Source organism: Bison bison, unplaced genomic scaffold (genome assembly GCF_000754665.1).
Source record: "Bison bison bison isolate TAMUID 2011002044 unplaced genomic scaffold, Bison_UMD1.0 scf7180017864495, whole genome shotgun sequence".
NCBI classification, from domain to species: domain Eukaryota; kingdom Metazoa; phylum Chordata; class Mammalia; order Artiodactyla; family Bovidae; genus Bison; species Bison bison.
In genome coordinates, this window is record NW_011495054.1 from 12105078 (window position 1) to 12116436 (window position 11359).

The following is an 11359-nucleotide window of genomic DNA, read 5'->3' on the forward strand; positions in this document are numbered from 1 at the left end:
TTGTTCATTTACCGCTTGATGATTTTTCAAGGAGCACGGCTTGCCACTCAACAAGCTGGTTCAGAAGGATGGAGGGTGGTGGGCAAGGGGAGTCACCCTGGGTCCCTAAAGTGCAGGGAGGAAAAGGGTTCTCAGAGGGAGACCCTGGCACTGGCGTGCCGCAGGTTGCGGGCCCCCGTGACCAGTGGCCGCACCTCCCCCCCAGATGGAGCGGCAGCGCCTCGCTCGGGAGAAGCAGATGCGAGAGGAGGCTGAACGCACGCGGGATGAGCTGGAGAGGCGGCTGCTGCAGATGAAGGAAGAGGCGACGATGGCCAACGAAGCCCTGGTGACGTCCGCGGGGCTGGGTCCCGGGAGGCCTCCCTCGGGCTCAGGGTTAGGCCCCGAAGACCATGGAGTAGCCACTTGCTTTGACGTTTCGGCTTAAAAAAAAAATTGCTTTCTTTCCACCTGTGTTTGCAGGAGCAGATTTAGGCTGAGTTCAGCCTCCCAGGGCAGGCAAACTTCACTCACCGTGGGTCACCTTTCCCCGGGGGAGTCTCAGCCTCGGCCCCCCGCTCATCGGGCCAGGTGGTCCCCTGGTGGGGGCCGTCCTGTCCACTGAGGGCTGGTTGGCCGTGTCCCTGGCCTCTGCCCGCTGGATTCCCCATTTGTGACAATCAAAGTCATTTCTAGACACTGTGACGTGTCCCATGAGGGGACAGTCGCCCTGCTTTCGAACCACTTATTTAAAGAGAGAGAAGGACAGAGTTAAGCTGGTTTTCTCCCTCATAAAGTGTGCCCTCAGCTCAAATGGGACCCTGTGGATGGACCCCCTGAAGGGCCTTCTCAGCAGTTGAAGGGTGTGGCTTGGGGACCAGCAGGGCCCCAGGGTGTCCAAGACACTGGTTCTTGCTGACCTGGGCATCTGAGGCCTGAGCAGGGTGGGAGGACAGGATCGGGACCCCCCCCCCCATTCCCGCTGAACCGCGCTCCTCTCTGCAGATGCGGTCGGAGGAGACGGCCGACCTGTTGGCCGAAAAGGCCCAGATCACGGAGGAGGAGGCGAAGCTCCTGGCCCAGAAGGCGGCAGAGGCTGAACAGGAGATGCAGCGCATCAAGGCCACAGCCATCCGGACGGAGGAGGAGAAGCGCCTGATGGAGCAGAAGGTGCTGGAGGCTGAGGTGCTGGCGCTGAAGATGGCTGAGGAGTCGGAGAGGAGGTGAGTGGGCCCCCCCACCGCCGGTCTATCTCCCGGGCCGGCCAGAGGCCCCTTCCCGCATGGCCAGAGGGGCTGGAGCCGGGCGAGCACAGGGATGCAGTTCTCTGGTTCCACAGACCGCAGCCCGGCCGTGCCTTTGCACTGAGCCCCTGTGCCTTGGATGGTCGCGTTTGCAGGAAAACTGCTGAGCTTATCCACAGGCTGCTTTTAGCTGAGGAGACATGAGACTTTTCTTACATTTACACAATACACTTCTTTTCCCTTTTTTTTTGAGGGGCACGTGGGGAGACAGCAGTATTCACCATGTGCCCTACACGGGGGAGTGGGGCTGGACAGGCCACCCTGGCTCATGGCCAGGTCCAAGGATGGGACTCTGGTCTGTGCTTTGCAAAGACAGTTCGAGGCTCTCAGTTGTCTTTGTCCCCCAGCCATCAGATGAACACTGGCTCGTTCCTCGTCTGAACTTCCTAGAGGGGTTCCACTTTCATGTACCTCCAGCTCCTCCTGTGTCTTCTGTGGAGTTGACGGCCCCTCCTCTCCTTGCAGGGCCAAGGAGGCCGATCAGCTGAAGCAGGACCTGCAGGAAGCCCGCGAGGCAGAGCGAAGAGCCAAGCAGAAGCTGCTGGAAATCACCACCAAGCCCACGTACCCGGTGAGCCTGGGCTGCCAGCCACCCTCCTTCTAGCCTCATAGATTCCCTGCCCTCCCAGCCCTCAGGTTCCCTTGCGGGGCCCTCAGGGCTACTGTTAAGCAAATGCATGGCAGAGTGAGCAGTGCAGAACATTCTAGGGCCTTGAAAGTGAGATGGGGTGTAGGGTGGCAACATGGTTTAAACAGAGGAACAGAGCAGGAAGTACAAAATAGTGGTCCAAAAGACTAACAAACAATACTGTTTACAGCCTTGTAGGGCAGGTGGTGGGAGAGGTCTGTTGGGGCCGTATTTCAGGTGACCATCTGATCTGGGAGGAGAAAGTCATCCAGTCTCGTTGCCTCGCCTCCATCCGCTTTAGGGGTGGGCGCGCTGGGCCCAGGGCCTCTGTGGCCTCTGGAGGGTCAATGGCTGACATGGCAGTGCCCTCCGTTCTGGGGAACCAACCCTTCTGATGATCAGGTTTCTCCTTCACAGCCCATGAACCCACTCCCAGCACCGCTGCCTCCCGACATGGCAAGCTTCAGCCTCACTGGCGACAGCCTGTCTTTCGACTTCAAGGACACCGACATGAAGCGGCTTTCCATGGAGATAGAGAAAGAGAAGTACGGAGTCCCTGGCCTCCCTGGGGCCCCACGTGGGCAGCCTGTCCCTAACCCCATGAAGGTTTGCTCTGTCCTTGCCCACCAGACACTCGAGCACTCTTGCCTGTCTCTCCCGGCTGCTCCCCTCTTTGTGGGCTTGCCTGGTGGCTCAGGCGGTAAAGAATCCACCTGCAGTGCAGGAGACCTGGGTTCCATCCCTGGGTCGGGAAGACCCCCTGGAGAAGGGCACCCACTCCAATATTCTGGCCTGGAGAATCCCGTGGATAGAGGAGCCCGACGGGCTACAGTCCACGGGGTCGCAAAGAGGCGGACATGACTGAGTGACGAACGCTTTCACAGTTGTCCACCGGAGAGGAGCTTCCTGATTGGAAATGAAGGGCGGTAGACCAGCATTCTGTCTTCCAGGATAAAAATGACACCTGACGGGTGACCCGGAGTTTACAGTGGCTTCAGAGCTCACCCACAGTCTAGGACTGGTTGTTGGGGGTCTCCCAGCCAGTCAGACCCTGTTCAGGTGGTGGTCATGCTCTGACCTGGTGGTGGAACATGTTTCCTAGTGTGTTCTCTGGCGGCCGAGCTCAGCCCGCCCTGAGCTGACCTCCTTGTTTACTTTATGGTTGGGGGCTGTGGCCCTGAGATGGAAGGGAGCCTCCCCCCTACAAAGGACATCTAACCGGGGTCCCCTGCTCTGAGCCGTAGGTGAATCAGCCAGCCGCCACCCTGGCCAGGGGACTGTCATGGCAGCTACCTGGCATGGGGCGCCTGGTGACACAGATCTTTAGCGTTCATTTCATTACCACCAACTGACTTCAGAGGCAGGCCTAGTGTTCCTGTTATCAACAGGAGCCCAGACTTGGAGTGCCTAGGAAGTCCCCCCCAGTACCGCGCTGTGGATGAGGGACAAATCGGGGGTTCAGCCCCTCGCCCACCTGAGTCTGTAGGGCAGGTGCCTTCCCCTTGCTCGGTGTCCTCAGGTACCCGGCTTGGTGCCCAGCATGGGCAGCCCCAGGCTGGGCAGTGTGTCCTGGGGACAGAAGGCCCCAGCGTCTCTGACTATGGTGCCCGTGGTGTGAGTTCCCCTCCCCCTTCCCCACATCCTAGGCATGTTCAGCATTGATCCTGGTCATAATCGGGGTGAGCTGCGTCCTGTCCATTCCCTGCTCTTTTACAGTTTATGTTTCCTTACTCAGTCCCCATGAGCATCTAGGCAGAGTCCATAACCAGCCTTGGGCCCAGTCTGCCTGGCTGCGCCCAAGCAGTCAGACACCCCGAGCAGCGTGCCTGCCTGCAGATGGTGGCGGGCGTCTTTCTCTTCCCGGTGTTGGCTGTGTGAGCATCTGTCGTCGTTAGGAGATGATGGCCCAGAGCAAGTAGGGATGGGGCCATGGCCTGTCCGAGAGGTCCACCAGAATGGAGTCACTTCTCCAAGAAGGGCGTGGCTTCCCTGGTGGCTCAGACGGTAAAGCGTCTGCCTGCAATGCAGGAGACCCAGGTTGGATCCCTGGGTCTGGGAGATCCCCTGGAGAAGGAAAAGGCAACCCACTCCAGTGTTCTTGCCTGGAAAATCCCACGGACAGAGGAACCTGGCAGGTTATACAGTCCATGGGGTCACAAAGAGTCGGACGTGACTATGCAACTTCCATTTTGAGACGAGGACATTGTTCTGGGTTCTGGGAGGCTAGCTTCTCGTGTTGTTTCTTGGACAGAAATTAGAAGCTCTCTGTTAGCCGTTACTACTGGTAGGATAGCTTACTGAGGCTTTCTTCTGCTCCCTTCTGCTTAATCCTGACCTCGGCTCTGTGATCGTCATCCCTACTTCATGGACGAGAAACAGATGTGGAGCAGTTAAGGGGCTGGCCCAAGATCCCCCGGCCCATGAACGGCTGAGCAGAGACCTGAATCCCCCTAGCTCAGGCTCCGGATCCCCGGGCCGAGCCGCTCGTGGGTCTGTGGCCTCTGAGCCACAGCGGGTCTCGCCCTCTGCCAGCCCCGCAACACGCTTGTCCTCTCACCGGCAGAGTGGAGTACATGGAGAAGAGCAAGCACCTGCAGGAGCAGCTCAATGAGCTCAAGACCGAGATCGAGGCCCTGAGACTCAAAGAACGGGAGACGGCCTTGGACATGCTGCACAACGAGAACTCTGATCGGGGTGGCGGCGGCAGCAAGCACAACACCATCAAAAAGGTACCGGCTCTCCCATCTTCTGTGCTTAGGACGGCCGCTCGCCAAGTGTGAGGTCGGCATATGCTCCCTCGGCAGCCGAGTCATCACACTGGTGTTGTTTTTTTTTTTAACATGTACTTAGTTGAGGGAATTTTTTTTTTGACTCACGCCGGGAAGGGAAGTTACTCTGCCTATGACTGTGAACCCACTGGCTTGATGGAAGGGGAGCTTGTGTTAAGAGCTCTGATGAAATGAATCATGGTTCCAGGACGGGTTTTGATCCATCATTTAGCGGTAAAGCAGTTCTGTCTTTCAAGCCGAGGGGAGTTCTGCCCAGGGAGCTGCCTTACTTAATGAGAAAGCAAAATGAAAGGGAGGCTGTCGAGACTGGCCTCTCCCTCTTGGCTTTTTGTGTGTCTAAGCGGCGTAGGACTGTAAAATTCCATTCTTGATTCAAAACCAAATTCTGAATGTTAAGCTTTCGTCCAGACTTGAAAAGAAATGTCTGGAAGAACCTTAATGTTTTAAAAGAGGAGACTTCCCATTTATGTTGCTAACAAGTTTCATGTCTTTTTCTCCATGGATGTTTTGAGCTTTCAGCCTTTGGGAGGAAGTTAAGTCCCATACTGTCAGCCCAAGAGTATACTTGTCTTCCGCTGGGCAGAGCAGAAAGGTCCTCTCTCGCCAGGTGATGTCAGCTCCTGACACTTTGCCCTAGAGCCAGGAACACCTGTCACACAGGGGTCAGAACGACAAGGCTCTTCAGTGAGCTTAGATGGTGATAGATGTGTTTAATTTTGTACTCTGTACCCGAGTCTTTAAAATTAGTCTCCCAGTGCGAGGACTGTTTTCAGTGGTTAAGCCGTATCTGAAAACCCTGAGAGATGTGTGTGCCTGCCATCACTGAGGGGGACAATCGGGAGTCCCGAATCCTTCCTCCTGACTCCAGTTAGCATTGGCACCAAGTAGAGAATCCCTTTTAATAGCGTGGAAGAAGAGACCTCGCCACCATCCACGTTCCTCTTTCCCCCAGCTTCTGTAACTTAACGGGTTTCCCTCCTGGACCCACGTCTGAAACTCTGAGCAGAGAGGGGAGCTAGAGCGAGGCCTCAGCCTGTGGGCAGAGAGGAGGAAGGACCAGCTGGCCAGGGAGCTGGCTGAGCCTCCAAGGAGCTGCCTCAGACCCCTCCCCACTCCACTGTCTCTCCCCCCAGCCCCAGGCACAGGCTGTATGTAGCTGCCTCACAGCCCCCGGGGTGCTGAAAGCTGTAGAGATCCCCGACTCCAAGCCGTAAAAAACAAAACAAGTAAAGTCGCCAGTCACAGTTTCAGACCTGGTCTGAAAGCATTTTGCAAGTGGCACAATGACGCGTGACGTTGTTGATATCACAGGGTGTGTTTTCTGTTTTTCTTCATTTTTATCTTGCTGGTTTAGCCTCAAGCCCAAGGCAGAAGACCTATCTGCATTTGAGCCCTCACAGTAGGTTATGCCCAGGTACTCTATGTGGTGATGGGACCGCCCTCTGTGGTACTAACCCCTGCATGAGCTTGCCTGTCTGTGTCCCCGGGGCCGCGCCCAGCCCTCCCGGGGGGTCAGGCGGCACCTGGGGCCTGGCCGCAGCATGCTTGAGTCTGAGAGCAGGCGTCCCCCCCACGGGGCCAGGCCGACCTCCAGGGCGTGTCCCGGGGCCGTCGGACCAGGCGTCCTTCCTTCACGTGTGTCGTTGTTGGGCTGGGGAAGGTCATGGCTTCTTGTCCGGTCAGGTGTGTCTCAAGTCCTTCGTCTTGGTGGCGTCCCCCTCCGATAAATAACCCTAGCATGGGAACGGGGTCTGTTTGGGTGTCTTTTTAACTCGAGGTCATGACCTTTCGCGTGGTGACAGCCTCTGAAGACCCGTCCGCGGTCACACCTGGCAGCTCCTGGTCGTGGGACCAGGGTGGGGTGGAGAGAGCTGCCCGTGCTGCTTGGCCTTCCTCTAGAGCCGGCCCCCAACCCCCACTTTCTGTCCACATCTATTCTCTTTTCAAGTAAAGCAACCCGCTAGCACAGGGGTCTCAGCCGCGGTCAGGCTCAGCGGACCGTCTGTCCACCAGCGAGCGCGCTGACGGCCGCCTCGGCGGGAACTCCCGTCGGGACAGCGCAGTCCTGGCTGACGGGCGGTCAGCGCTCGCCAAGTGAATTAATTGAATGATTGCTGCTCTCCTTCTGCGACAGTTCATTATTCTCCCCACAGGCCTAGGCAGTGGAGAGAATTTATTACACACAATAATAAAATGACACTCTCCCCCTGCTCCTCACCCAAGCCCCAGCAGCACCCACGCCAGTGAGCCCGCCGACACCCGCGGTCACGTGTGGACATGTTCTTTGCTATCCTCACCATGGTTTCTGCTCCCAAAATAAAACAAGCCCATTGGAAGCTTTGTATCCAAAAGTGCGATCTGGCACAGGATGGATCCTATTTGTGGTTGCCATCCAAGCGGGAGAGGTTAGCTATTAAAGTCCCAGATGGGTCTCATTATAAGATGGATTCGGTCTGTCAGTGGCTCCAGGAACCCCTGGCGTGAACCACAATTTGTGTGTGACACTTTTATTTAGCGGGCTCCTGTTGCTCAAGCTTTCACGCCACGTGCTGGCATTGAACACCCCGTCACCAAGCGGTGCATGCTCTGTGCTGGGCAGGAGTGAGAACCATGAAATGAGTGGGCCAGGCAGCACGGCACCCAGGGTGGGCCCACTGAGGCTTCCCGGGCCCCGTGGCGAGCACAGGGGCCCACAGAAAGCCCATTTTGTGTTTCAGTCTGTGCTGGCAGATATTCTCTGTGACCGTACTCTTCTACCTCGGGATGATTTCATCTCTCTTCTTTCTGTAATGATTCAGAACGTTTCAGTTCTTCGGGGGCCCGGTTCTGACCGTCAGCCCTCACTGAGCTGTGATTACAGACAAATGAGGTTTCGTTTGTAGTCAAACGTGTGCTGCTCCTAGGACATGCACAGACGCCTTCTTTTTTTTTTTTTAATGTCTTGATGTGAACTTGTTTTCAAAGTAGGCTGGCTGCAAGCTCCAGTTAACCCAGAATTCAGATTAATTGAGGGTTAATAAAATGGAGTTGGCTCTCAACACAGCTGGACTTAATCTCAGCATCACAGATCAAGCAGTGGTAGCTTTTGCTACATATGAAGTTGGAGGGGAGGCACATTCTGGACTTTGGTGGTTCCAGCAGCCAGTAACCAAGCCTGCCGGCCAGCCACCTGCTATGCCGGGGTGGCTCTGGCCTTGTGCCTGGGCTGTGGTCTGGGCCAGAGTGAGCCTAGATGACGAGAAATACCACCGCAGGCTCTGAGATGTGGGCACCCAAACTGTCAAGGGCACAGCTCCATCTAGAAAGTCCAGGGTGAGAAATGCAGATCGGTGGTGAACCAAGGAGTTTCCATTGTCCTGAAGCTCGTCATTAATCTTGGTTCAAACCCGCCTGCATTGGTTTTGTTTTGTTTCATGTTTCGTGTCTTCTGACCACAGATTCCTTCGAGGAAAGACTGGTTCCCCTCCCTCTGGCTGTCCGGGTGTATTCCTCCCCCTTTGCTCTCCAGCTTCCCCCTCGAGGCCTGTGTCTGACCCGCCTCAGCAGGACCCTCTGGGGCTGGTGACACTTAGGCTAAATTCCAAGGGTTTACCCAGGGCAGGGGTTACCATGTTCCTGCGGCAATGCCAAGAAGCAGTCCAGTCTGCCTCACAGGGGCCAGCTGCTGTGCCACTTCCTTCCTCTATAATTCTTACCTCCTGCTAAGGGTCAGTGTCCTCTCCTATAAAAGGGGAATAAAACAGTTCGTGCCCCTCAGGATTTTTATGAGGTTTCAGTGAGTTCCCCGTGGGCTTCCCAAGTGGTGCAGTGGTAAAGAATCCGCCTGCTGGTGCAGGAGACACGCACACAGGAGACACGGGTTCGATCCCTGAGTCGGGAAGATCCCCTGGAGAAGGACATGGCAACCCCCTCCAGTATTCTTGCCTGGGAAATCCCATGGACAGAGGAGCCTGGTGGGCTACAGTCCACAGAGTCGCAAAGAGTCGGCTACGACTGAGCGCAGCTTGGCAAGCAGTTCCGTGTAAAAGCTCAGCGAGGGCTTGAACTTGTATAAAGAAACAAACCTGCTTGGGAGCCTGGCCTGGGAAGCGCCACACTTGCGTGCGCAGCTCGAGACACGCGTATTCAGTGGTGTTTTAGCTTCCACGTGTTTGGAGGTAAAAGCTTTTAAAAAGCCAGAATGAACCGCACCAATGGCGCTGTGTGATCTGGATTCACAAGGGTGTATTTTTCTGCTTCCACGGATCTTCGCTGCACATTTCCATCTTCTCCCGATCGATAATCAGCACAACTGGTTTGACATTTGCATCTGAGTCTGAGCGGCACTAGCGATCAAAGGCTGCCCTTGGGAACGTAGACCCATGGCATTCTCGGGGTGGCGGGAGGGAGGTGGGGAGGAGAGCGACAGTGGCGTTCCTGGCCTCTGGGTCTTCTGAACAAGGGCGTGGGGTCTGGCAGTGAGGCTGGGGGAGGGGGAAACGGTGTCCAGGGCTCGCGCTTCTTGCCTTCAGAGCCACCGTGCCGACGAGGTGCGCAGTGGCCGCGTGGGATTTAGCTGCACAGCGCACTGTGGAGGTGACACTGTGGTCACACCCTTCACCCCTGCCCCTTCTCGAGGGGCAGCGTCATTCTGGGCTGGTCTGAGCGCCAGCAAGCTTGTCCTCATGTCTCGTACCCGTGGTCTCTGAAGAAGCACAGGATCTCAAAGGCAGTCGACAGATGAGAAATCCTGGAGGTCAGAGAGCTTAGAAAGCTTATTTCCTTCGTAAGTGGTGTGAACCACCGAGGCCCTGCTGTGGTTTCTGCTGGTGGGGAGGCGTCAGTGAGGAGCCTCAGCATGTCTCTGAAGCCCAGCTGCCGCTCTCAGATCAGGAAGACATAAAAGACCAATGACATCTTCAATTTGCGGGGACTCCCTCTGGAGCTGCAGGGCTGGGAGTCAAGTACAGCACTTACAACATCCGGGACATGATCAACCCCAGCGCGAGGGTGGACTCGCGTGAGAGGCGTCCCTCCTGGTTAAAGCCACCGGCCCGGCCTCCCTCCTGAGTGACCTCCATCTGCATTGCCTGCCGGGACCTGGGACCCTTCACAGGCTGTGCTGCTGGTGTGGTTGACACGCTCAGTGCCCCCAGACCCAGCTCGGGGACCCACTTGGCTCAGCCTCTTTGCCAAAAGACTGCGATCCAGCCCCTCCCTTGGGTGGGTGGGCTTTACCTGGGTGAGCCCATTCCCTGTGGGAGGTGTTGAGGAGCCTACAAAGCCTGCCTTGCCCTCCAAGGATATCTTGCCCCCGTTTGGAAGTGCCCGAGGGCACCAGTGGGATTTATTTGATGTTTGAGTCAAACATCTCATCTGGTCCCTCCGCACGGACCATACGTGTCCATGCTGCTTTCCTGCAGCACCTGATCTATCACCGCAACCACGGGAGGGACGAATCTGGCTGTAAACTCATTCTGCGGGCGCAAGGTTCTGTTCTGACGATCCCTGCTGTGATTTCCCTTCTGATGTTGGCGATTTGAAAAGACATGGGTCTGTCTGCACCGTTTCCCCCAGGTGCCCGTGCCGCGCGCTCCGTGCCCATCCGTCAGCCTCTCCGTGGCCAGCGAGGTGAAGCGGGCCGATTAGTCCATTTTCCAGGTGGAGGAGCCGAGCATCACCCGGGCAGCCGGAGATGCCAGCAAACACCGGTTTCCAGGCGCCATTCAGCCTAAAGGATGCATAAACCAAAGGCACCCTCCGGGTTTTCCCAGGCAGATTTCTCCCAGAAGCAGATAAAGTAGCTGATGCCAAACTGGATTTGTTCATGACGGTGGACTCGGCCCCTTGTCCCACCTCTGTTTCGGGATAAGCATGTAGACAAGCTCTCTGCCCCTGTACGCATCACCAGATGACATTCGGGTGCAAGTTGTCAGCTAGCAAGATGACAGAATCGCTTAATCCGGCCAGCTCCCAGCCGCCGTCCCCCTCCACCGGCCCTGCCCCCTCAGCTTCTCTTCCGGAAAGGGAATGTTGATCACACCCCAAACCAGAGATTATGTGGGAATTGGCTGCTGCTTCTGGATTTGGCGTTCACCTTCCTGCTCCCAGTGGTGGAGAAGCTGCTTGTCCTTTTGTATCTGTGCTACGCCCGCCACCCCCGCTCCCCTCCCAGCTCCTCTGTTCTCAATACGTAGTGGCGGAGAGAAAGTGTAACATGATTTTAGGGCTTGCATTTCAATTCCCCTGCATTTTTATGGGAAGAGCAGGGTCTCGGCCCCTGGAGTTCTTAGGGTAGTGTCTGAAACAGGTTCAGCCTTGTGGGTCTCCTTGTCTAAAATGAATAAGACTCCCCCACTACCCACCCCCACCGCCTTTCTCTCTTACCCCACCAGGGATGAGTGGATTGAGGCGAGGCCCCCAGAGACTAGTTGGAGGACTCCTGGCTCTCTGATTAGTTTTGTTCTCCCAGCTTAATTGTAGAGCTTCTTCTTGCTGTCTTGTCACTGATCGCCGAAGTGGCTCTGTGTCCTGCCCACCCCCACCCCCAACGCCACCCCCTTTTCTTTAGGAGCCAGATTATCACAGTGTGGCCTTGTGAATCAATTTTCTCTATGCGCTGATGAAAGTGTAATTCATCCTTAATCAGGCAGCCTTGCCGCTGCAGGCCCCGTGCCGGA

General features: G+C 56.4%; 1 protein-coding gene across 3 annotated transcripts in view; it reads left to right on the forward strand.

Moving 5' to 3' along the window:
* NF2 (neurofibromin 2 (merlin)) overlaps window positions 1-11359 on the forward strand; it is a 73614-nt gene that overhangs the window by 55879 nt on the left and 6376 nt on the right. Inside the window, exons 11-16 of one of the 3 annotated variants that reach the window (XM_010828743.1) lie at window positions 206-328; window positions 985-1202; window positions 1749-1854; window positions 2329-2456; window positions 4475-4640; window positions 6055-6114. In XM_010828743.1, the coding sequence (XP_010827045.1) occupies window positions 206-328; window positions 985-1202; window positions 1749-1854; window positions 2329-2456; window positions 4475-4640; window positions 6055-6090 (777 nt within the window). In that variant the 3' untranslated portion in view covers window positions 6091-6114. The remainder of the gene's footprint in view (window positions 1-205; window positions 329-984; window positions 1203-1748; window positions 1855-2328; window positions 2457-4474; window positions 4641-6054; window positions 6115-11359) is intronic. The other 2 variants (XM_010828744.1, XM_010828742.1) reach the window with 2 other exon arrangements.